Source organism: Pseudopipra pipra, chromosome 6 (genome assembly GCF_036250125.1).
Source record: "Pseudopipra pipra isolate bDixPip1 chromosome 6, bDixPip1.hap1, whole genome shotgun sequence".
In the NCBI taxonomy this organism is placed as follows: Eukaryota; Metazoa; Chordata; class Aves; order Passeriformes; family Pipridae; genus Pseudopipra; species Pseudopipra pipra.
Window position 1 is genome coordinate 16864602 of NC_087554.1, and position 26960 is coordinate 16891561.

At 43.9% G+C, this 26960-nt stretch overlaps 1 protein-coding gene and 1 long non-coding RNA gene across 2 annotated transcripts in view; one reads left to right on the top strand and one right to left on the bottom strand.

Moving 5' to 3' along the window:
- LOC135415624 (uncharacterized) overlaps positions 1 to 26960 on the top strand; it is a 347770-nt gene that overhangs the window by 196303 nt on the left and 124507 nt on the right. The gene's annotated exons all lie outside the window — the stretch shown is intronic.
- MRPL23 (mitochondrial ribosomal protein L23) lies at positions 15329 to 26083 on the bottom strand. The gene is made up of 5 exons (XM_064657562.1): positions 25998 to 26083; positions 25734 to 25856; positions 25017 to 25099; positions 23552 to 23625; positions 15329 to 15666 (listed from the first exon to the last, which is right to left on the bottom strand). The coding sequence occupies exons 1-5, from the start codon at positions 26021 to 26023 to the stop codon at positions 15502 to 15504; spliced, it is 471 nt and encodes a 156-aa protein (XP_064513632.1). The 5' UTR covers positions 26024 to 26083; the 3' UTR covers positions 15329 to 15501.

The following is a 26960-nucleotide window of genomic DNA, read 5'->3' on the forward strand; positions in this document are numbered from 1 at the left end:
ATCCCAGAATTATGGCTTGTGTGTCAAGCACTCTGTAAAAAAATAGACTTCTGAAAAACTGGCTCTTCCGCTTTACAAACACAGGTCTTTACTACCCCAGTAAGACCAAAGCAGATAATCTTTACAGGAAGATTTTTGAGAGTTCTCAGTTAGAGAAATGTCATCATGCCCATCTGTTCTGCTGTGTACTATATCCACAGAAATTTCCCATCATCAGTGACAGGATTAGGTCAGGGACCTTAACTCCCAGGCTAGACTCCCTACATCCTGTACAACAGTGAGTGTTTATAATGGTGCTCAGGTTTTTTGTATTTTCAATAACAGTCCCTATCCAAGTGATCAAGGAGATTTAACTATGCAAAAGCTTAGAAGAGCTGGTGGCAAGTTTCTGAGTAGAATGGACACAAATATCAAATTCTTAAATCAAAATAATTTTTTTCTAACATAGTGACTGAAGAGCTATTTTTTTCCTCCTCTGACTTCATTCAGGTGTTGTCATTTGCCTTCAGAATGGTCTGGCAAGTCTAAAATCAAACTTGGTTCTCCCAAGGATGGAGAAAAGCTGTAATAGAACATTGCATAGAAGCAAGTTGCAACTTGCCTTATAGGAAAGACAGCATTGCTCCCTAACAACTATGTCTTTGAATAACTCGGTCACATAAGACAAGAGGCCATGCAGCTGCTACCTCTTAAAAGTATCCTTTATGTGGCAAACTAAACAATAAATCCAATCTATTTGCAGACTCAGCAATGGCTGTGGACGTTTGTCTTGCCTGATGTATGGGCCCTAGTCAGTGCTGTAGGTGAGCTCTCAGAGACAGTCTGTTGCACAATTACTGTATGCTTTTTGGACTTCATCTGTTCATTACAGGAAGCATAGACATTTATACCTTCAGTAGACATCTCAGTTATTATTTCAAATAAAATGAATAATATCTGGCCAGCTCACTGCTCAAGCGAGAGAACCAAGAAAAGTGATGCAAGTGAGTCAGCAGCAGAGCTATTGCTCATATGTGGATATTGAGTCTACGCCTAAGACCAGTGCAACACATGCATGGAGGTCTGTCTCTCTGTGCCATGTGCACAGTGGGCTGATCATTACTAAAAAGGCCTTTCTCCTTGCCAAGGACTAACTTGCAGGGTGACATAAGTTCTCCTCTTGGTGTAAAGGCCAAGATGATGCTACAAGAACTTCACATCTTAGGAGGAGGTACCATCAAACACAGAGCAACTCTGGGGAGAGAGTGTTTCAGTCATCTCATCACTCTCCCCCCATTTCTGTGTCCTAAAGAGAAAGACTCCATTGCTTCACCCTTTCGTGCAAAGCAGTTCCCCCCAACATGGCCCTCTACTTTTCTCTTTGGAAAAAGAGGGGCAGAGCAGCCAAAGCAGAGGCCCTCTTCTCTCCTCCACCCACCTGACTCACCTCAGGGAGACGGGCAACCTGTGACTAGTGAGCTCCATCTTAGGCCCTGTGCTCTTCAACATCTTCATAAATTACTTGGACGCAGGACTGGAAGGGACACTAAGCAAGTTTGCAGATGACACAATACCAGAGGAGCTGTTGACTCCCTCAAAGGCAGGGAGGCCCTGCAGAGAGACCCCGACAAATTAGAGGACTGGGCAACACCAACCATTACGAAGTTCAACAATGGAAAGTGCTGAATTCTGCACCTGGAATGGGGCACCTGGATGTACATACAGACTGGGGAATGAGATGCTGGGAAGGAGTGCCATGGAAAGGGACTTGAGGGCCCTGGTCGACAGCAAGTTGAATATGAATCAGCAGTGCCCTGGCAGCCAGGAGGGCCAACTGTGTCCTGAGGGGCATCAGGCAAAGCATCTCCAGCCAGTTGTGGGAGGGGATTGTCCCGCTCTGCTCTGCACTGTGCGGCCTCACCTTGAATATTGTGTGCAGTTTTGGGCACCACAGTATAAGAAAGATATTAAGCTATTGAAGAGTGTCCAATGGAGGGCAGTGAAGATGGTGAAGGGCCTTGAGGGGAAGCTGTATGGGGAGTAGCTGAGATCACTTGGTCTGTTCAGCCTGGAGAAGAGGAGACTGAGGGGAGACCTCATTGTAGTTACAGCTTCCTTGTGAGGGGAAGAAGAGGGGCAGACGCTGATCTCTTCACTGTGGTGACCAGTGACAGGACCCAAGGGAATGGCTTGAAGTTGTGTCAGGGGAGGTTTAGGTTGAATATCAGAAAAAGACTTTTCACCCAGAGGGTGGTTGGGCACTGGAACAGGCTCCCCAGGGAAATGGTCACAGCACAAGCCTGACAGAGTTCAAGAAGCGTTTGGACAACACTCTCGGACACACGGTGTGATTCTTGGGGATGGTTCTATGCAGGGCCAGGAGTTGGACTTGACGATCCTTGTGGGTCCCTTCCAACTCAGCATATTCTGTGATGACTTTCCAGCTGTGCTGTGGCAAACCTTGTGCTCAGAGCAGGAGAGCATGCTTACTTCATGGCACAGCTGTCAGGTGTGCCAACACAGCCCTTCACTACATCTGCCTTGTGGCACCCTAATTGCTTCCCTGAAGGCACACAAAGACAAGCTAAACCATTAAAAAGGGATAATTCAGGGAACTAATTATTTAAATGTCCACCTCTGTTCTGCTCTTGTACTTTCTCCACCCTTCTCCCTTGTGAATAAATCCATCTATTACTTCCCGTACACTGACACTTTGGATACCCTAGACAAGCATCCTGGGAGATCCCAGCATGCCTGGGTGCTGGGAAAACATCAAGCACCCAACTCTGTCACAAGCCATAAAACCACCTCACCAAAATGCTTTTGCAGTTCTCAGAAAGGGGATGTACTTGGAGTAACTGGAAAGACCTTGACCTGGATGCAACGGCCCAGTGGTACTGCTCAGGCTGGGATCAGAGAGAGGCAGAGGCAGTGCTCCAAGAGGACTGTGCTGTGAGCCAAGATACACACTGAGACTTGGGACCTGTTTTAATTATTGTTTCATTTCTTTCACTGCTCAGGAACATGTAACAAGCTGAAATGTGCGTTGTGCCTGTAAACATTTACTTTCTTTTGGTCTTGTGCAATGCTATGTCTCATTCTCTTGGATGGTGCCTGGAATGCAGGAATAGCCATAACACATTGGCTGAGTGACTGTCGACTCAATCGTCCATCCCGACAGTGACCAGCACAAGCTGCTTTGAAGGAAGTTGCTAGGAACCCCACATCAGACAGTTGAGGATTAGGTTGCCTCCAAGGGAAGTTTCTCTTTTCTGCCGTGCAATTTGTGTTTGACTCATGCCCTAAAAAAATCAGGGAAATCTGCCTGCCCATCCAATGACTATTTTTTCCCCGTGCCAACTCATGCACTCAGGGTGCTTTTCACACGTGTGCTTACCAGTTCCTCTTGGTGGTGCCTGACACAGGGTCATGCAGGTTAATCGTGCCCTGTGCAGAGAACGACGTACCTCGCACAGTCAGGCACGTGGGGCTGCAGTTGCCGTAAGCCTGATGGCACACAGACACAGAAATCTGAGTCAGTCTCAGCACACTCTCTGCAGATGCACTCTGGCCCTTTGTACTCACAGCCTGCGAGCACAAGGCATTTGGGGATCCTGCCCCTCTTGCTTGCAAGAGTGGTTGTTTTTGAACGGCGCAAGAGAAGGGGCATTCACGCCATCAACAACTTGTGATCTTCTCCAGGCCTTTGGCAGAGAAATTATCTCGCAATTTGGCAAACCTCACCAGATGCACAAGAGGCTGGCTGGGGCCACAGTAAAGAGTAGGCTAGTCCAGGAGCGCCAGCCTCCCCCACCCCTCCGGCAAGGCTGTCTGCCTCACACTGAAAGGAAAAGAACCTTTGCCCCTTCTTCTGGGTTTGAAGGAGCATCTGCAGGACTGAAACCAATCAAAGCCAGCTGTGAAAAATGAAGGGGAGAAGGCAGGGAAAAGCTGATTATTATGACTAGGAAAAACGCTATTAAAAAAATAAAGAAAAGGGAAAAACTGATCCCATATGGGAGGTAAATGAAATACAAATTCAAAACAGGCCATTACGCAGTGTCTGTTGTAAGGCTGCCGTGCTGGGGGCTGCGTTCATGTGTCAAGATGCAAGTGCCCCCAGGACCTCTGGAGACACTCCTCCACTCTGCGGCAGGGTTAGTGTTACCTTGGAGCATCCTGGGCTGCAACTGGCACAGGCCCATTGATTAGACAGTCTCTGCAGACTGACCAAGAAGTTATTCAACTCCTCCGGAGACACACACACAGAATAACCTCAGGTTTGCCAGACCTAATCATTGCACCCACCCTTTTTTGCCTCAGTGTCTTACTCCAGGCAATTTCGTTGCTGGCCTCTTGCTCCTTTTGAGATGAGTTATTGCCCTCCTCAACTCCAACAGGGTCAACCACGTGTCTGCCCTTTTATCACTCCTCTTCTCACTCCACACTTCCCCTTCTTCAGCAGATCATCTCCATCACCTACTCCATCTGCCTTCCCAACATATGCCCTTCAAGCTGTTCCTGAGCTACAGCCAAGTCCACAAAGCCAGGCTCTCTGGGGCAAAACATCTTCAACAACAAGGAGGCTTCTGGGGTGCAAGCAGCAACCACAGTCCAAGCTCAATACCCTTTAACACTCCTAGGAGGGAGGGAAATGGCCACCCTGTACAAGCCATACAGCCATACCATGAGGCTCATTCACAATGTTACTGGACCAACAGGGCCAAAAGCCACCTGTCTTTTTCTTTTCAGGTGTTTCTTCCACTGCTGTTGAAGCACAAGGAGATTCAGCACAATGGGGGCTCATTTTTGGTAGTGGTGGTGAAGATTGTACATCCACAGAAAGAAAAACTGGGGGACAGCAATATGACTTCCCATCTCTGTAGCCTATGCTCCTCAGAGATAAAAAACTCTCCAGATCTCAAAGGGACAGATGGCTAAAGAGTGGGTGGCTCAGTCTGCCTTGCTCTTGTGATTCTGTCAAAGACTCACAATATTTGGTACTTACTTTTTTTCTTTCCAAGAGGCCCCTGCTCATATGTAAGTCTCAGTCTATTTAAAAGACAAAGAAAGTAATTTCTTTCATACTATAATGGAGAGAAAACATACAAAAATGTGAACTTCAGAGTTCAAACCGCAGAAAGAGAAATTAATCCCTTTAAGAAAATTCATAGGAAGCCCTCCCACTATAAGTCAATCTCACATTTTTGGAGTCCAGCTCATATGGAGTAAAATCCCTCTATCTGCTAATGTGAGAATAGGAGGCCATTCAGAGGCACAGCTCTACAGACCTCCTCAAGCCTGGCTTCCTCACACACCCTGTGCCAGGGACAACATGGACCTGCTTTTTGAGAACCATCTCTCTGGTGTCTGGATCTGGGGGAGAAGTGGGAAGAGAGGGGGCCCTGAAGACACACAATTTCTCAGTACTAGAGTGTTCCACAACATACCCAGGGCCACAGCCAAATGCATTAGACCACAGTACTCCCAGATCCTACTCAAGAGTCTTCCTAATTCCTCTTCTCAAGCCAAGAAAAACAGCAAGCAGAAAACAAATAACAGTGGGCAAGCAGGAGTATTTGTCCCTTACTACAATGACCTTAAGCAATCAGAGAGGTAGGGCTGATGAACCTTTAATTACTTGTGCAATAACGACCTCTGTTTCCAGCATTCCTTGGCAGGCAGGAAGTGGCTGGAGCAGTCAGGGACCTGTTATGCTCTCTTCTCCACAGGCTTGAAATTGATATGAAGGCCCCTCACCCAGCTGGTCACAAGTTTCAAGACAGGCTCCACACAGAGGTTGTTTATAGCTATTGAATCCAGTGAAACCAAAATACAATAAAAATAAAACAGCTCTTTTACTAAGGAGGTGTTACTGCACGGCATGGCTCTGCAGCTAAGGTGTTCAAAGCTCCTCTGCTACTTTTCACAGATAGCTAAGAGTGATTAAAAAAAAAAAAAAAGGCAAATTATGAAACCAGCCTTCAACCTCAGTATATTAATATTTTGTGTAGCGTATCATACTCCACCACAGAGGGACTGGAAAGGGAACTTTTCACTAAGGGCCCCTAGATATTAGCCAGAAAGACAAGCAGGGTCCAGAGGAGAGTGATCATCCCTAGATAATTTCTATGACACAAAATTAAAGTAGAAAGAGATGTTAAGGAATTGAGGAATTGATCTGAGCTCAACTGAATACAGTTTGGAAGTTAAGTTCAATTAGTGATTTCAAGGCCACTGAAATGAGCTTTCTTTGGGGGACAGGGGGGCATCTTGACATTCACAACTGGCAGCTGAAGAATGCAGAAGGTGCTCCACTTTCCCACAGGGTCTACCACACAACTAGATGTACTGTAGCTGAGACAGCTGCCAAACTTGCTGTCTGTCCCAAGCTCCATCTCGGATGGGATTCTGCAACACAACAAAGGCTGATCCAGAGGTCAGAAAAAGAAACCCTGCAAGAGACAGCTCACAGGCTATTTCACTTCCGAAATAAGTAAGTCTCTTCCTATCCCCATCTCTGTCTGCTGGAGTCAGCTTGTGCCTTGACGCATGTGGCACTGACAACTTCCCAAAACTCTTGTTCTTTTAATATTACTACTAGCTTTCTGATATCTTGGTTATCCACAGAAACAGTCAGAGTGTGTCTACATCCAGCAAAGTTCTTGGCCCTGATATTTTGTGGCAAAGAATTGCACAACACTAATCTAACCCAGTGCTGAGGGAAAATATTTTTATGTCAGTTTCTATCTTGCCTTCTTTTTTTGTTTCTCTGACAGTCCCCACTCCCATATATTGAAAAGGGAGGTACTTCTGGATAGTCCATCTCTAATCATGTTGCTTCTCACTTCTCCATCCTCTAGAATTAATATTTACAGCCTTTCAATGTCTTTGCACAAAGGGTCTTTTTCTGTTTCCTTGACTACAATCACAGCTGGCTCCCAAACTCCCCCTCCTCTTGGAGACAAAGTGGCCAAAACAATATGGTGTGTCCCGGTATTTAAGGGAACCTTTACAACACAGAAAGATGTCCTAAGATTGCTGAGCAGCTTTCCTGTCAATTAAAACAGGGAACATAGACATAAAAGGAGTCAACTTCCTCTGCCAATTGAAACTTCTCTGCTCTCCCATGCATTAGGGCAATACAGAACTAACTTGGGTTAGAAAATAACGGCTTTGAACACAAGACTGAAGTTACAGGCAGACCCATCAGTTCCTGTCCTATTTTCACCAGTCAAAAAGGATAAGAAAACTCCAAATGGCAGAAGAGAACATCACATAGTCCAAAGTCTGCTCCACTGGAATTACCCATTGCTTTAATTAGCTGTTCCCTTGACCTGCCTCATTCTGCAGTAGGCTCACTGCCCACCACGTGCCACTGCTCTCACTGCCCATAACCTAGAAGAATGCACATGCAAAAGGTATTCCCAGGCATGTGCCCATCTCTTAACCTAAAGATATTCACCCTGTTTGTGCAGCACCCTTAGTTTTCTCACCACTGTCCTTTCCTAGTTGTTACAGCACCATAAAACATGAGGAAGAACCAGCTGGACAAAGCTGCCTCGTCCACTGAGATGTCAGCAAGAAAAAGCAACACAGATCTCCACTTCCCCTCCTCTGCTGGATCTCCAGTCAGGTCACAATCACTATTAAGCCCATCTGGAGAAACTGAAGCATTCAGAAGTTGACTGAGTCATCGAAAGCAACAAATTGCAGCAGCAGTGGGCTGCCACACAGTTCTGGAAAAGTCCCCTTCAAAACACTAAATCCCTGGACTGAAGGGCTGCATTGGCTCATCCATTAGAGTATTTTAATGGCACGTTCAGGAATTAATCCCAAGCTCCATTCACAAGAGTCAACGGGGAGGTGGTAAGAGAGAGGAGCATCAACTCCAGTTTGAAAGCAACCTTCAGGAGAGACCCCAAGGGCAGAGTAGGGGGCACCATGGCGTTAGACAGCTACTCAGAGTTTCAACATCAAGTTTTAGGGCTTATTAGGCCTCTTTACACCCACTCTATAGAGATTTGCCTGACCGGCCCTTAACAGCAGGACCCATCTTTAAGTCCAGGGCCCAGCTATGCCTGCACAAGCAGTAGCAGCATCAGGCCCAACATGCATTGGGCAAAGAAGCAAAAGAAACAGCCCACAAACTCTTTCACCTCTGTTTCAAAAGGCTTGAAAGTTCCTCTCCTTCTTTTCCTCTAACCCTTCCATAAAAACTTTGCATGCAGAGCAGTGTCTCTTGGGTCCCTCATTCTCTTGAGCAAAGTAAACAGACCTCCCGTGCAGCAACAAATGAACAACAAACAGAGGGAGAAGAAAAAAAAAATCTCGCTGCCAACTTGAAGATAATTTTTTCTGGCATGTTTAATTAAAGAAAAAATAAAATGCGCAAGCTATACCCCAAGGGTGACCCTGCATAAATCTTTCTGGCAGCTCCAATGTCCTCCATTTTCCCATCACATCACCACAGTCACCCCATCTTTCCCTGTGCTCTTCCCCTGATGCACACGCACACATACAGAGCCCTAAGAATCCTGGCACCCAGACGGCTTTTTCTTTTTCAAGCACGCCAAAACAAGCTTAGCTCCTAAATCCCTTTTAGAATCTGGACTTGTGTGGAAATGTGTTTGCCTCGATCCTATGTTTATTTTCTTTTGTTTTCAGGTTTGTTAGCCCAAGGGCAAATGTTGTTCCTAGCACCAGTTTTGGGGTTGGGTTTTGTTTTGGTTTTTTTTTTTTTTGGTATTTATCTTTCAATCAAGTGTTCCTCCTTGCAAGGATAAACAGGATGTTTAGAGACTCTGGGTATGACGACCAGTCTTTGACAGCTGTTGTGACACACCACACACTGGGTTTGCCATGTGTGCAAGTGCTGGCACGGCTCAATCTGCAGCAGGCTCTCTTCATTTGAGGAGATGGACTACATGACCTAAGAGGTCTTCAACAGCTCTATGTTTTCAGCGCAGGCTCACAAGAAATGCACCACATAGACGGGATCCAGAACAATTCCCTGGCCTCTCCCTTCACTTAGGAGGATATCACCTGCCCACCCCTACAGCCATTCCCTTTCTAGTCAGCTCATTTCACTTGTTTTGCTACACTAAACTATTCTCTGCCTCTGAGAAATTTTTCTTTTCCAGGTACATACAGATAGGCAACAATCAAAATACTTCTAAATTACAATTTGACAGAGGGGATTTCCCAAGCCTTTTTTTTAGGAAAGGAAGTTTTTCAAGCCTTGAATCACTGACACTGGTCTGACTCCCAAACCAAGAACTTTGGAAATGAAGCATAGATAGCACTAAGGGCCAGATCCCAAGCAAGACCTACCTACCTAGAGTACCATGTGTGACCTCTCTAAAGTCCCAGTCACCACAGAAGAAAATGTGGTGCCTAATTCTGCACTACATAAATTCTCCAAAATTTTAATCACTTCTTATTTGCAGTATTTTCTAATAGCTAAAGGTGGGAAAGGTTGAGACTGATAATTAGTCCCATTTTGTAATTAAAACCAATTAGTTTTGCATCAGGCCCTAATCACTGTGTTCTCGAGCCACAGAACAAGTGACTGTGATATATTTCCCGAATTCTGCAAGCTGGGTGTGTCCACAACAGCAGCACACACTTTGATAAGCCGTACTATACACAAAGAGCAAAATGTTGTCTAAACAGCCATAAATCACTCTAAAAGAAAGGGCTCAGCCACTACGTCATCTTAGCTAGTCCAAAACGTTTTGCATTTAAAGAAAATAATATTTATAAAAATTACCTCTCTTCTCTACAAACACGACTTCTAAGCAGCAACAACGTTCAGTTTTCCCCATTACAACCACTTTACCTAACTCACAGGACAAATGACAACAAGTTGGTGGCTTTCATGCTGTTTGGGGCCAGTTTATTCAAGGAAACTGACTTGGTCCTACAATGCTTGTCAAGTTCAACCCTTGAAATCTATTCCAGGTAACATTCCACCGCAAGCTTCTGGCCTACGTACAGAAAGTACAGCACGAAATTTTATGGTCTGTGTTATTCAGGAGATCAAAAGGGATTATCACAATGTTCCTTTTTAGACATGGTACCTATGAGCCTTGGCATATAAGTAACCCTGGAAAGCCATTCTCAGACAACTGTTTTAAATTGGACTCTGAGCAGTCCTTGAACTGTACTTCGGGAGAAAGCAGCATTGTCAAGATAACGGTTTTACAGCTTTCAGTCCTCCCAGGAAAAATAGTGCTTGCTTTGTGTACCTTGCCCTGTTGCACATACACTAAGCAGACGTCCTCTATCCAACCCTTACCGCACTCTAAAAGCCGTTCCACAAACAGGCCGGAGCAGAAGAAGCAATAGTCTGTCCCACAACCTGAAAATTCAAATAAGTAAAATAGTTTTTCTGAAATAAAAACCCCAACTTTGATGTAATTGGGATAACCCGGATGGAGCAGGAATTCCCCAGCCGTGAAGACATTTTCCACGGCAAGATAGCATTGGATAAAGTAAGCAAAATCTTCCTACTGCTTCATTTATTCATTCAGCACTGCTAATGACAGTGGGTCAACAGTGGATCAAATCACTGAATACATCTTTCTGTCACCTGATGCATAATTTGGGGGGGGCCTAGTATGGGAGAAGATATCAGAAACTCTGATTACCCATTCTCAGGCATGTTCAGCCATGAAGGTGAGCCATCTACCCTCCCTGTACCTTGACTTCCCTTTGCCCAGAACAAGGATATTTGTTAAACAGTTTAGCATATACCTTTTCTGGAATCCACCACAAGGCCGTACTTACTTCTTTCCTGCAATTTAGCCTTTTGTCTTTTAACCACCAGTAGCCTGACAAACAGGAAATGATGGACAGGACTGTAAAACCGGCCACTGATATTGCAGGCTACACTTAACCTTTAACATGGTGATGACCCTCAGGGGTCCATATTGGGACCAGTTTAGTTTGACAACTTCATCAGTAAGATGAACAGTGGGATCAAGTGCACCCACAGTAAATTTGCAGACAACATCAAGCTGAGAGATGCAGTTGACACACCCAGGGGATGGGATGCCATTCAGAGAGACCTAGACAAGCTCAAGAAGTGGGTCCCATGAGAACTTCATGAGATTCAGCAAGGCCAAGTGCAACCCTTAGTTGGATAGTATTTATTAATACAGGCTAGAGGATGAAGGGACTGAGAACAGTGGAGAAGGACTAAGGGGTGTTGGTGGATGAAAGGCTCGATATGAGCCGGCAACGTGCACATGTAGCCCAGAAAGCCAAATGTGTCCTCAGCTGCATCAAAACCAGCACAGCTAGCAGGTCAAGGGAGACTCCACCTGGAGTCCTGCATCCAGCTCTGGGGCCCCCAGCACAGGAAGAACATGGACCTGTTAGAGTGAGTCCAGAGGAGGAGCATGAAGATGATGAGAGAGATGGAACACATCTCCTGTGAGGAAAGGCTGGGAGATTTAAGGTTGTTCAGCCTGGCAAAGAGAAGACTCCATGAAGACCTTATTGTGCCCTTTCATTACTGAAAGGGAGCCTATAAGAAAGACAGGGATGGATTTTGAAGCAGGGTCTGTTACAATAGGACAGAGGATAATGGTTTCAAACTAAAAGAGAGTCGATGTAGATTAGATATAAGGAAGAAGATTTTTACAGTGCAGATGGTAAAACATTGGAATAGGTCTCCCAGAGAGGAGGTGGATGTCCCATCACTAAAAACATTCAAGGTCAGGTTGGGCAGGGCTCTGAGCAACCTGATCTAGTTGAAGATGTCCCTGCTAATTGCAGGGGAGTTGGACTAGATGATTTTTGAAGGTCCCTTCCAACCCAAATATTCTATGATTCTGTAGTTTGGGTAACACACAGTAGATAAAGCTACCACAGCTTTGTGTCTAACCACCTACTAGCTGTGCTGTACCCTCTTGAGGTCACATAGCAAGGCTCGGGTGACAAGACACAGTGATTTTGTTACCTGCAGGAATCTGTCCCTAGCACCCAACTGAGCATGATCTACAACACAAAACTCATTTCAAAGCTGTAATGTTAGGAGAGTCACTTAGATAGTCACCTCTCTGTCTCTGTAATTAATTTGGGTTTGTTTCTAATAAAATAAAATACAAGTAAAACAAAAAAGCAATTGTGTGTTCCCTCTGAAGTGTCCTGGTATTGCTGAGACAGCACTCATCATAGCTGGATGGTATTGCCAGGATAGCACTCATCACAGCCTTTCTCCACCAGAGTGGCCAACACAGTCAGCTGCGCATCTGCCAACTGTTCCACATTCCTCTCTTTGGGGGGTTGCACACGTTCAGAGGGGAAAGAAGTTGTGTTCAGCATCTCCCTCGCACGTCAGAGAAACCAGCAGCTGCAGAGCTGCGTGCGCCAAGTGCAGGACGTGGCTTCTCCTGCACCACAGTGAACATCAGTCTCTTCAACCAAGTCATTACTTTGGTCCTTGGAGAAGTTATTCACGTGTATATCCATATCCTTGGCCCACAGGTAGGGCCACTGACATAGCCAAGGACAGCTCGACACCTCAGACAGCAGGGCTAGATGTGACTTCATAGGATCTACTGATCCGTTACATCACCCAAAACAAACATCAAGATGTGCTGGAAGGAGCACAGTACATTGAACAAAACTCAGAAAAAACTCTGAGTGCCTGTCCTAGTTTCACAACTCCTTTGCTGTACTTCACTCTGGTACATGATACAGTCTCTGCCTTCGTATTAAAGTATCATCTCTGTTACCTTTTAGCCCACCTGTACAGCTTGGGGAATAGGATTTGTGAAGCATTGAAATACCAGATCACTGGCACTTCCTCAAAACCACTGATCAACAAGGGACTGGGAAGGACTTAAGATCTTCTTAATCCCACTTCCATGGCAATCAGGAGCATTTAAGCAAAATAATGTTGGGTCAGGGACTTTTTCTTTTTTTTAATCTTTCCATAATTTCACACAAATACTGTTTTAGAGGTAGCTGGTAACATTGAGGAAAGAGTCTCTGCCCATGACAGGGGTTAGAACTGGGTGATCTTTTAGGTCCATTCCAACTTAAACCCTTCTGTGACTCCATGACTGCTCTCTTAAGCAGCTTAAGTATCTGCCAGAATTTGGTTGCAGCAACTTCATAACAAATATGGGTATATTTGTATCTCTGTTTCTTCCCTTTTATGCCTTTCTAGAAAGAAACCTGCCTTGAACATGAGCTAGAAATTTATCACCCATGGAGAAATCACAGAATAGCAAAGCATGGTAAACCTACACAGGGGCTTTTGATACTCGCTCAGCCTAGAGCGTATTTGGGACTGCAAATAAATTCCACTCAGCTTGGGTCCCCAATGCCAGTACAGAAGCTGGAGACTCCAATGTCTCCTGAGGACCATTTACAGAGAGGCTGATGGTTACACCTAGCACATGGAATACAGCCTCATTTGTCCAGAACTATCACATACCTGACTGTTTGCTTGCTCAATGCTGACCAACCAGTTAGGAAGACATATGGCAGCACGAGATCAGTTCTTTTTATCTTCACCATGGTGAAAAAGACAGTTACCTATATTGGAGGTAACCACAAAGGAAAGTGGAGAAAAAATAGCAGGCTCCATAACATTATATTGTAGGAACAAAGTCCCAGTCCCAATATAGATCATCTCCATCCTGATCTGTGAGTTTGAAAAACAGCCCCTGTAAGAAAATGTATTAAAAAAAGGAGGGGGGGAGTGGGAGATTGGGTACAGCAGAGGTGAGACCCTTGAGCCCAGACAAATTCAGCCATCCTACTTTAAAACTGCAGGCCAGCTCCTGATCTAACCTGAAGTTTCACATGTCACTACAAAACTCTGGAAGTGTTGCCTTTGCAGATATGCCAAACATATGAACTGTTTTCAGTGAAGTCAGTATTTTTCCACATCTACTATTGTAAGTCTGCTGGCAGGCTGGGAGTAGCAAATCCTCCCTTATCTCCCTCCTCTCTGAGAGCATCTCTCTGTTTAAACACTGGCTAACTTAGATCATACACGATCCCCCCCCTTGGATTCCCCCTTGGAAAGTGGACAAAGAGGAGGGTGGGAGAGTCACTGGGGTTGTAAGCAACAAACCACAGAAGATGGAGTGTCGTGCAGGAGGGAAGTAGCAGGGGGAAAGAGGTGACTAATGAACAGAAGGGGGTGCGTAAAATCCTACTTGGATTGCCTCTCTGGAGAACAGCTGTTTCCTTGTAAACATCTTGCTAGCTGTCCAAACAAGAAGTTCAGACACAGAACAATAAACGAGAGCACCCGGGTAGAAGCACTGAAGGCATGGGCTCATTCACTACCCTGCCAATTGCTCCAAGTGGCAGAATTCAAAAGCCAGGGAAACATTAGCTATACATTTAACCCTGTGTATGCTGTGTTGTAGCAAATGGTCTGCAGAAATATCCTTCTCCATCTGTGGTGAAACCCTTCCTAGCCCTCCTTTTCTCCCATTGTTCCTGACACAACAGCAGAGCACATTATTTGACAAAGGAAAAGAGGAAATATCCTCAACAGATTGAGGAGAAAGAGCCACAGAGCCAAGAAATGAAAAAACTGAATGTGGCAGCCCTGAAGGCCTTGAAAAGTACTACCACTGCACTGGCATCAGCAACTTGGAAGTAGAGGGAGTTATACCAGAAAAAGCAAAAAGAGTCTTTTTATTAGTCCTCAGCACAAAACAGCCTACACTGGTAGAAGCTCTTCTATGCCAGTACAACTGTGTCCACACAGGACCCTTGCCAGCACTGCAAGGTAGCTGCGGATAGGGGAAGGAATACCAGCGCAACCAATCCAGTAAACATTCCTAGGGCAGGCAGCTACAGAAGGCAACTATCTGCACTGCACAACAGCGAGCAGAGACATGCACCACCTTTGTCTGTTCCTTGATGCTTCTGGGGATCAAACATATACGTGCCCAATCATAAGCCTGTCCTATAAATCCTGTCCCCAAAATGCCACACAACTGTTACAGGACTGCAATAACACTTCTCCAGGAAAGAAGGGACCAATGCAAGGAAGGCAATACACAGGATAGTATAACACAACAACTAACAATAAGGGAACCCTATGTCCTGAGCCTACAGTCCAGTTATCTACACTTCCATGTTTACCTCTGACTAACCTACCTTGACTTTTATACGTTCTATTCAGTGCAAACTGCACGCATCCTAGGAAATGAAATGCCTCCTATTTCTACTCAGAACAACCTGTAGAAGCAGAAAGAAAGTAAACACAATGATACTCTCAAAGTCAGAAATGACAAGAAGGAATTCCACACTTTAGAAATAGTCCACAGGAAGTCCAAGTTCACAGAAAAGTCCTGATGCAGTCAGATTTATTTTACCTTTTTATTTCTTCAGGGCCATTTTGTTGTAGTCATGCACACATAGCCAGGAAAAAAGACCCGCTAACAAGAATAAACATTCAGTCATTACAAGGAGGGAAGAGTGCAAGTTGTGCTAATAAAAATCCCTCTGAGCCTAAAGGAAGGCAGCTGGCTTGTTGCATCAAAGTCCAAACCAATCGGGGACTCCACCTCGTCTGGGGTCACCTTCCTGCTTCTGCTTCTCTTTCTCCATATATTTACTCCTGAAGTCATCAAAAGAGCGAGTTTCTGTATCTTGTTCTTTCTCTGGAAATAAGTTGGGAAACTGAAAGGTTTGTCCTTGGCCCTAAAGAGAAAAAAATGGTCAGAGAGACATTCCAGCCTTTCTGCAATAGCTCTGATGCATATACTTATAATGAAAGACCACCCTGAAGTTTCAGCTAGTGCAAAACGGTACCTTGTAACCTCCCAAGATCTCCTTCCACCCATCTCCCCAAGATACTTGTATATCCCTTTCCCCCAAAAGCTAACTTGCAGCCTCTCCTCTTTTGTGTGCTCTTAAGACACTGACATCTTTTTTTTTACAGATGAATGATCAGGAGATGGACACCTCTTCAAAGACTTTGAACCAGCTCAGAGATGATATATGAGTCATACAGTAAAAGCAAGATAAGCAAAATAAGTGATTTTGTTAAAGTAACTCCACCGGGAAAATACACAGTGGATCAGGCATTTGTTATGTTAACACTCAGGATATGAGAACTGATTGCAGTTGTTTAGATCCTAGCTAAGACAGAGCATTCCTAGCAGCTGTTATTGTAGGGTGTAATGTGGGCATACAGAATAACAGATATCAGAGGTCTCTTATCAACAGACACAAAGACTACAGTGTAAAACAATTAACAGTGAGAACAATATGCCTAATATATCACTAATGAGATTAAAGTGATTACATCTGCATTGTCATTCTGCTTAACAGACAAGTCATTTAGTGAAACATCATCATCAGATCTAGGTCTCCCACTTGGAAAATAAACATTTGCTTGGTCTCTGGCTTTTATCTAACAGCAGGAAATCATTATTGGGTGGAAATGTACTATCCCATTAACATTACCTACTTGCTTTTTAGTGGTAAGCACAACTTCATTAAATTCAACATCATTGGCACTTCCATTCTGTATGGGCCCTTGCATAATAAAACTTGCAACTGATCACTCATAACTCTAAAATTACTCTCCAAAATACTTACAAACGTTACCATACGTTAACTTCTTTGGCAGCATATTGCATACAGAATTCTCAAGAAAAGCTTTTAATTGCTTCAGATCAAAACAGGTGGGTTTGGTTTTTTTAGATCAGCCATTCTTTACATTTGTGCAATAAATATAACCAAACAAGAGGCCCAGTTATTAAAGAGTTCCACAAAGGACATGAAAGGAGCCTTCCACAACACAGCTACCTACCCTGCATTTTGGGATCAGAAATATGGCATAATTAAATCCAACAGAACCGTCACCACGTCCCTGACCCATCTGAATGTGTGCTATGTTTCATTTACTCAGATATATTCAACCTGGTAAATAACAGGTGCGAAAAAAATCTAAACCTCAAGCATACGCTTTGGAGAGAAAAAACATGACTTATCCCAGATGAGATTATCCAGACTGGAATCTACAAAATACCAACTCATACCCAGAAATGCTCTGGTTGTTTTTGTAGTGCATACTTCTTGGGGGTTTCCTAAGAGTCTGACCATACTACAAAAACAACAAAGGAGCTGCTGTGTACTTAGCTTGATTCCAGCCTGGACAAGCTCAACTGGAACATATCAAGGTTTTCCTTTCCACTGGTGTACACTCTGAGGTTTCAACTCTTTTGTACCTTTAAATTACCAACAGGTATGCTTTTAATAGCTGTCCTATGACAACTAAAGCATAGTTCCATTTCACGGCACAGAAACTGGCCTTGAGCAATCCCCTCAGTGTCCTTGAGCAATCCCAAAGCTGCAGCCTACTGAAACTCTTCCTTTAGCTGGATCAGCAACAAACACCCTTGAGGCCAAGCACTGCCCAAGATTTTAGCACACTGGAGCATTTGGGAAAGAATTTGTTTATATTACAAAAACTAGTGTGTTTTAACACAGTGCCACTCAGCCCTGTGGTACCTATAGAACAGACAGGGCCAATACTGAAGACTTGTCTGCCCTAAAGAGGAAGCCATTTTAGTCAAACAAGACAGAAAACAATTCAGGCTAACATGGTAGGCATACCACCTACACTGAAAATCTGAGAACTATTTATATTGGTAACACTGTAGTAAGGGACTGTTCTTGTTATGGAGCACTTTCATTCTGGTATGCTTCCAGGACCAATGCACTTCCCTCACTGGAGAATGAAGGAAAGCTGTCCCTAAAGCATACTAACAACATCCACGGTAATTCACTAAGCATTGCAAAACAGTTATTATTTTAAAAAGAGGGAAGAAAACAAAAAAGATACACACAGAGTCTGTAGCAAAACCAGACAAACCTTTAAGCTGTTTATCAAAGTGCTCAGACTTCCCATTTCAAGGCTGGTGAAAGTCAAATATTGAGCTGAAAATGTCAATCTGTATCTGGAGTCTTTTAATAAATCAAAATCAGCAGAGACAAGTTGGTTCTTTCCAGCTCTTGTTTTGTGAAGAAATTCTGATTTTGGCTGGCAGCCAAACACGATTCGAAACAGCCAAGACATTACACCCTGAGAACTGAAGGTTGATAAATCTTAAGTAACAATACTCTGCAGTAATACTGCACTGTAAGGCTCTGGAGCGATGAAAGCTGTATGAAAAATAGCTGTTGTGCATGCTCAGTAGCTAGTTTTCAGAAGATGCCTGCATCTTGGGTATTTCAAAATTTCAAAAATACCAAAAGGTATCAACTTACATAAAGGACTGTGAGTCTGTCCAGGCATATTTATACTCAGTGCATCCTCCACAAGATGCCAGAGGCTACCGAGGTTCAAGCTCATATGCCACATGCCTCAAAAATAAATGCCTACCAAAGGAACAGAGGGGTTGGCACTTCTTTACATAGTGCTGCTTTTTCTTACACTTTTTCTTTGTAAAAGTTTTCCCTTCTATAACGGCAACCACTTGACAACCCCATGATAAATGCATCCTCAGAATAAAATCCTCACTGGAACAAAGTGAACAATTTTTACTAAGTTCATGAGGGTTTATCTGGTTTGCAAACTGCTGGAACATGAAATGCTGGCGTACTCAAGCAGAAAGCAAAATTCTGGCTTACTCAAAAACCTTGCATTTGTTTACAGTTTTACCTTTTGCAAGCTCTTTATCCGCAGTCATCCTTTTAATTGCTGAATTATTGGAATTCACACAAGCTGAAGTAATCTCTAAAAAGGCTAGGGCTTTAGAACTTTAGAACTTCTGCCAGCATAATTACCTTTGTTAGAAGCACAGAGACAGGGGGAGAAAATAAGCACACCTTTCTACCCAATATAGCTGTGCTAAGAGAAGATCCTGTAAGAAAGGACAGACACTGGAAAAAAAATAATTTTGCTCAGATAATTTAGTCTGTCTTGGAACTGGGTGCTGCACTGCCACCAAAAGAACTTTTTCACCAATGTAAGGTGATGCACTGATATTCTGTCAGGATAAGCTCTGCCACCACAGGCTCTTATATGTAAGGAGGCCTTACAGTGCTAAAAAAGGAACAAAAACCCAAACAAAGCAAGTCAGGGAGGCAATATTGAAACACCTAAAAAATAAAGACAATACGATGATTTTATGCATTGCTATTCTCAATTTAAGGTCTTCACAGAGACCTCCCTCTTTCCTACAAATTTTAAGGATATGTACAAGTAAGATGTGTGGTCCAGTGTTCAGATAACAGAAATGGGAGGCATTAAACTTCTTGTCCTGCACAACTCTAATCCTCAATTCAGCATTACCCAAATATACAAGGCCTCATGAGAATTCATTTGTTAAATGCCAGTAACATCCTTCACAATAAATAGTGACCTAAGCATCAATTATGTATTTTCCCTTTATATTTCAAGCCTTTGTCATTAGAAAGGGTGAAAACACACCTTCTTCTCAGAGTCTGTCTAAGGAGTTATCACATGGAGTGGTACAAATTGCCTCCATTCATTTTTTAATGAGAGGTTAAGTGACCATAATTGGGCCTATGAAGTCAAGTGTTAGCCTTTCCACTGCTGAGCCTCACGTCACAAAATTGCTGGAAGGATTATCCGGCACAAACTCGGCACAAACTCGCTTATACTTCTCTGACCTTTGCGTCCCTTGAAAAGTTTATTAATGGAAGGTCAGCACAGATATTACTGTGCAGAAATGATGCAGCAAACACTGATCATGTAAACAACTGTGAGATCTTCTGGTTATTTAGATAATTGAAGCACTTACTACTGTCCTTCAGAATTAGCAGAAAAGTGATGTTTACAATATCATTAAATAAAAAAAAAGTTGGATTCCCAACAGCACGGAATTCAGTCCAGCAGTAGCAGCAAATGCAGCTAAGTTTAATAATACAGTGCATTTGAACAATTCTCCTACTATTGTGGTGGTAATGTCTGATGTTAAAATGTATAGCAAAACAGCCCAGAAAGCAACTTCAAAAATCCACTCAGGAATGACACTGCACATGGAGCATCCAAGTTTTCTCTGAATTCAAAAGAAAACTGCTCTCACATCTGATGTGCAAATAGGTTAATTACTGTGAACATACAGGACGCTCTAAACAGGGTTGGAGGAGAAAGCATTTGCAAAAATGTTCCCACTGGTGCCATCATTCAAACAGCTAAATAGGTGTTAGTCCTAATGTTGACAAGGTCAGACTCCTTTTTACAGCCATCTCTGTTAGATTTCTCAAAACAGGTTTAATTAAAAATAGGTCTGGATTCCAGAGGCTTGTCTACAGTTGTGGTCCCACGAGTGCTAGCACCTGTTAAGCTAAAGCAGTGAGAATACTGAAGGAGGAGGAGGAGGAGGAGGGGATGTTGTCGGGTTTTTTCAATTTTGCTGATGTTAATGCAACTGTAAAGTTTCCTCCTGGCTTTCTTTCCTTCTTTTTTTTTTTTTTCATTATCACAGTTATAGCTGTATTGGAGTAAGGAGACAAGTTGCTGTATTACATTTTTTCATATCTACTCTGCAAAGATATATAGGTTTGGGTTTAATTTAAAAAATAAAACTATGTAGAAAAGTAGCATTTCATATCTGAGGCCATAAGTCTCTAACTTAAACCTTTCTCACTGCATTCCAAAAGAGGAAAACACGCAGGCAGGCTTTGAATGGCAAGATATTGTTGATCCACAGCCTTCTATGATTTGAGGTATTTTTTAGTGTGAAAATATTATGCTTGGACAGATCACATATTTGTCCAGTTACCGCCTGAGAATAAAGTAAACAGCTCTGAATCTCCAAGAAATAGTATTTGGAAAAGAAAGGACAACAATTCTTACATGTGGAACAGCTGGGGTACTAGTCTGACACCTAAGGGTATGTTGACTGGGACTTCATACACCTTCCACCTTTGAGACACTTGAAGTAAATTAATGGATATGTATCATGTGCTGGAATACGTAAGGTGATGCTTTATGAAGCAGGGAAACATAACTAGTGATGAGAATATACTCAGTTTCATTCAGGTAAACTGCACCACAGCTGCCACCAAGTCACACTGGAAAGAGCAATACTTCCACCTAGTGGGCAACAGAAAGATCAATGCAAGACCTACCAAAAACTCATCCATATTTTTCCAGTCATAAGCAGTTTTAACTTCAAACTGGATTAATGAGAGAAAACACAGCTGGTAAAAATGGTGGGAAAGCCCAGCTATTCTGACTCATGGCAGATGCAAACTAATTCTCATGAAAATAAGGATTTTACAGTGGTTACCAAAGACTTTCCTAAATTAGGCAGATATTAACAATGGACTGCATGGGGCCTGTTACGGCCTGAATCACACCATGAATGAGAATGAAGGCAAACCCTTCAGATTCAGAAATGACACTGAGTTTCTGGCTTCGCCCACTGTTTAAAGCTAGTGTGAACACAGGACTGGGAGCTCATTGTCTGAGACATGAGAGCCAGTGATGAAAAGCTACGAACAAAAGGAAAAAGGGGGAGGAATAAAGAAAAAGGGGGACAGACAAACCCAAATGTTAAAGGAATTAACAGAAAACAACAACAATAGGAAAAGAAAAAGAGCAAAAGAGAAAAAGAAAAGAGCAAAGAGACCAGGAATGAGGTGAGGAAACAAGCAGACCAAGCTTCACTGACAAGAGTTTAGTAAATGGCCAGGATTCCCTCCCTTGAGATGAAATACAACACCAAAAGGTGGTCCCCTGATCCTGTTCATGGGACGGATGGAAAACATGGCCTTAAGAACTTATTATGGTAACTATATCATAGGGCAGTGCAGTGAGGGACTCTTGGCTGCCCCCATGTACTAAGAGCAGTCCTCAGCCAAAGCACAACAGGGCTACATGCGTTGCCCAGAAGACAAAATGGGAGGCTGAAGGACTGACTAGAGATCCTGCTGTGCACCTGCCTTCAATACCAAACTAGTACATCTCCACTCCTCTGCCAAGCCACCCTTAAGGTAATGGCAACTATCCTAGGTCAAGAGGTTTGATGTGAAAGAAATGCACACAGGCATTGCCTTAAATAAATGTCTTGTTCCACAGAGGAGCAGCATTCTGCTTCCCACTCAGTCCCCCCAAGTATCCACGGGTTGCAGACTACCTCCTCCTCAACTCAGCAGACAAGAGAAAAAAAGACTGCATTAAATACAATTAAATAAAATTTGAGAACTGACTACAGTTTGCTAGAGACCCGTGTCTACTTCAGTTTTGGGAAATGAGTTTGTAAAAGCAAAGAAGACACTAGCGGGAGGCTGTGATAATGGAAAGTGCCTCTAATTACCTGCTAAGGAACACCTCTCAGAGAAAGCAACTTGTGACATAAAACTTCACTCCAGGCCTTCAATTCCTCAGCTGTGTTCTTAATGAATCATACAATCCAGATCTCTAGCAGACAAAAACCTAACACAGACAATCCAGTTGGGAGAATGTGCCCACCAAAGCAAAGACTCTTCCTTGAAAAAAGAATGTGCTTTTTAGCCATTGTAATGCAAAATCCTCACAGAGATAAGGTTGCCTCTAACTTCAGCACAGTAAATGAACCTTAGTCCTTATCTAAATACAACTCTGTTACTTTCTAGCAACATTGTATTCATACTGTTCTTTTAAAGGTAAGGGCTGTCTAGAAAAACAGACTCTCCTCACTTTTCTTTCCACTCCCTTTCTCAGAAAAGGCTTAAGAGAAAAACTTCTAAACACACATAAACTTTACAAAATTAAATAAAAAAAAAAATCAGAATTCCCATTGTCTGTGCATCTTGACTTTGACCCCAGTGCCACATGAAATCTGTGGTGGTCTTTAAGATCATACGGTGCTCCCACAACACTGAATCCTTGCCCCAGGATGGAATAACACTGAGGTTGTGTTGTCAACAGCAATTTTGAGCTTATGGTTTTACAACCATAAGTAGCATTCCTTTAATGTAATTTTGGTATGTGAAGGGGTTTTCTGTCACTGATTGCACTTCTTTTTTGCGTAAAGACAGGTAAGCCCAAGAGAAGTCAAAACTATAATATGCCCCTGTTGTGAAAGAAACTTAGAAGCACACGAAGCTCCTTTTCCACTGGGCAAACAACACACGTTTCAGAACCTGGTTCAGCCACAAAGCATGCTTGTTAGACATGACTAAAGGCCCTCCAAGGAATATGCCTTAGTCTTCTCTGAAACCTTTAATAAGAAGTTCCCTAACCTCACAATATATTCTTTCACTTACTGGATGTTTCAGCAATCAACCACACAAGTCATGAACCTTCCAGCACACAGAGTACAGGGTCAGCATGAAACTCACTGGCAAAGCAGCACCATATGACATCAGACCACAACCTACACACAGACCTCAAACCAATACGGGACTTGAAAACTAACCACTTGTTTGAATTTGATCTTCAGACTGAGTCATTTAAGTCTCTTTATATTCTGGAATGTATTAAAAAAACTGTCATTATTAAAGAATTGGCAGAAATATTCAGAAATATTCAGCCAACCAGGACAATTCACTGGACATTACTTCTAGCTTGGCTGGTTAACAGTCCTTTTCTCTTTCCTCACGAGCAACTATGTTAACTCACCAGCTGTACATAGGCGACCTTGTAATCTGGTTTCTTCTCTCTCTGATTCCTGTGATTCCTCTTGTTGTTTGCACCTGCAGAAATGAAGAGAATCCCACCTTTTACTTCCCAGGACTTCTGAGTTCTCCAAAGCAAGGCCAGGCTGAAGGGGGGACTTCATTAGTTCTGATTTATTGTTAAGAGGAATATGCTTCCTTCAGTACCAGCATAGCATCGCAATTACTAAAGCATAGGAAACTGAGGGACACTACTCTCCTTATTTACAAGCAGGGAACTGAAGTATCACCAGCCTGCTGACAGCCACTGTGCCTTCACCTCACACACGAAGTCTGCAAAGAAGCAAGAAGCTAAGTCTCTTGAGTAGGGGGCTAGGAGTGGTAAACTGTCCTCCCAACATCAACAGCTTCAGGAAGACAAGGAGAAAATTACCACTAAACAGTTTTAAAATTGACAATTTTTCCTACCCAGCTAATGTGCTAGGCATACTGTTTATACACCAGGAAATTATACTCCACATCCAAACAGTTCAAAGCACCCCAACCTTCTCCAAGTATGCTGGTCACAACTGAGTGGGAAGTACAATTTATTCCCTGCATGTTAGGCAGACATTAAACCTCTCAAATTATTAGGTATTCTAACCCTCTTTTATCTCTGACTATATACATTCTACCATGACCTAAAATTCGCAAAGAGGGACACAATGGTTATAAGGACAAGCATGACTATTTTTCAGTGCTGTTTGAAATCACATGTTAGGTGTTTAAGATTTTACTTAATTCTGTTTTGCACATAAGCATATTACAAATGGTATTTCCAGGTTTTTTTATTCTTTTATATGTTCTGAGTTTTACAGTCTTATTTTGAAGCTTTTTTTTATTCTCCATTTTTTACTACTACAGCTTTTTTTTCCCTATTCTTTTTAAATCTTACATTACAAACACATAATCTATTAGACCATTATCTACTGGTCTAATAGAATATTTTTCTTTGCTCTGCAAATTTTGCCTTTTGTTAGATCATAACACCTCCTCTGTGTGCATGCAAGGTAATCTCAATTAACATTATTTTTTAAAAAAGGCTATGGCTGAAATTAAGTTTAACTACTAATTGTATCAAAACACAAGAAGCAGTTCCTTCTGAAGGGAGACACCCACTGGTCTTCAAAGAGAAATAGTACCAACTACAAAAGCACAAGCTAGATAACTGTCAGGATGATAAGGCTTTTTAAATTCAGATTTTTCTTTTTAGAACTAAACTTACATCACAATTTAATCAACGCATTCAAATATGAAGTGGTGCATATCCATCTGAAGGAATGAATAAACAACTGAGCTGACTGACGTCACCAGCTAAGCCCTGGAACCAAAGTTTGCTGAAATCTAACAGACCTTTTGATAGCTATAAGTCCATTCTGGCTGCAGAAGGATGCTGTATTCATGCCTTTGGATTACTCAACTGCACTTACCATACTGTATCCTGGTCCTCACAGCAGCTACCGGCACATTGTATATTCTTTCAAGGTAATTCCTGATATCCACTTTTGTCATTCTAGGCAATGCAAAAACATTTTGGGGAAAAGAAAGAAGAAAAAGTGTAAATATTTTTAAAAAATAAACCAGAGACTGGTTGATACTCTGGAATAAATATGTTTTCTTCTTCTTTTAACCAGGGTAGCTTTACTGCACAAAAGTATAAACTCAACAGAGATCACACACCGCTACAGCAATTCATTATCCATAAACTGTAACAAGTGGTAAATATGTTATCCTCTGTAGCCCCAACAGTCAAAGTGCCAGATATATTCTGTGTTCAGCAGGCTTTTTCACTGCCTGAGCTGAGAGCCCTTTCTTTATCTTCTGAGTAGCAGTTTCTGGAATTACCAGAACCTGCCACAGGCTTATGGGCTCTACTGTGTGCAATCAGACCGGTCAGGTTGGAAGAGTCCTGACAAACACCTGGACATCACCTTGCTTCCTCTGGATCAAATTCACATGCACTTCCTTCCTCTAAGCCCGTCCCTGGGAAGGCCGAGCCTCGCTAACCCTCGGTGAGAGGAGCCACGCAAGGCTCGGCACAGTGAGTGCCCTCGCTGCCTTCCGCAAGGTCTCCGCGGCGCAGAAGCCCCTTCCCGCTGCCCACAGGGGCACTCCGCCCTCCCGCCAGCTGCCGTGCCCGCACTCACTCCATGGAGACGCGGAACTGGACGGTGTCCTCGGGCTGCGGGACGCCGGGCCGCACCGCCAGCATGAAGAAGTTGGGACGGAAGATCCGCAGCTGCGGGCCGCCCCTCTGGAACAGCGGGTACCTGCGGGGACACGGCGCCGCGCACTGACCGCCTCACTGACCGGCCCCACACCCCGCTGCCCCGGCCTGAGCCCGCCCGGCCCCCCATCCCATCCCACCGCATCCCACCGCATCCCACCGCCGCCCGTCCCGTCCCGCTCACACGACCCTCCCGGCGCGCGCCGCCATGGCCGAGCCCGGCTGGAAGCGGCGGCGCCAGAGCGGCTCCCGGCGGCGGCAGCTGCGCCCCCTGCTGGAGCGGAGGAGCGCGGGGGCCGTGTGAGCCGCGGGTGCGGCCGCGGGTCCGACCCTTCGCCGCGGGGAGCGGGACACGGCCTTGGGGCGAGGAGAGTCCTCTAGAGGAGCCGCAAGGCCGGGGCAGGCGGCGGGAAGTGTCTGCAAAAGGCCACATCTGGAGTACTGTGTCCAGTTCTGGGCTCCTCAGTGCAAGAAAGACGAAGAGCTACTGGAGAGGATTTAGGGGAGGGCAACAATGGCAACAATGATGAGGAGGGGTCTGGAGCATCTCCCTTATGCGGAGAAACTGCAAGAGACAGAGGGGATCTCATTAGTATGTATAAATATCTTAAAGCTGGGTGCCAAGTGGATGGTGCCAGACTCTTTTCAGTGGTGCCCAGCGACAGGACAAGCAGCAATGGCCATAAACTAAAACACAAGAAGTTTCACCTCAACATGAGGAAGAACTTTTTACATCGAGAGTGGCAGAGCACTGGAACAGGCTGCCCAAGGAGACCGTGGAGTCTCCTTCTCTGGAGTCATTCAAAACCCACCTGGACATGTTCCTGTGCCACCTGCTCTAGGGAACCCTGCTTTGGCAGCGGGGCTGGACTAGATGATGTCCAAAGGTCTCTTCCAACCCTAACAATTCTGTGATTCTGTGAAAATGTCACCTCTGTGGGACTTAGCAGTGCCGCCTGCATTCCACGGAATCTTGAGGACAGGCTACTTCCTCCTGTCCTTTGCACTGGTGACACCCCAGTGGCTGTGCAGTCCAGCCCGGGGGCCCTCAGCACAGCAAGCATGGAACTGTGGGAGTGGGTCCAGAGGAGGCCATGGAGATGCTGGGAGGGCTGGAACACCTGCCATGAGAGGACAGGCAGAGAGA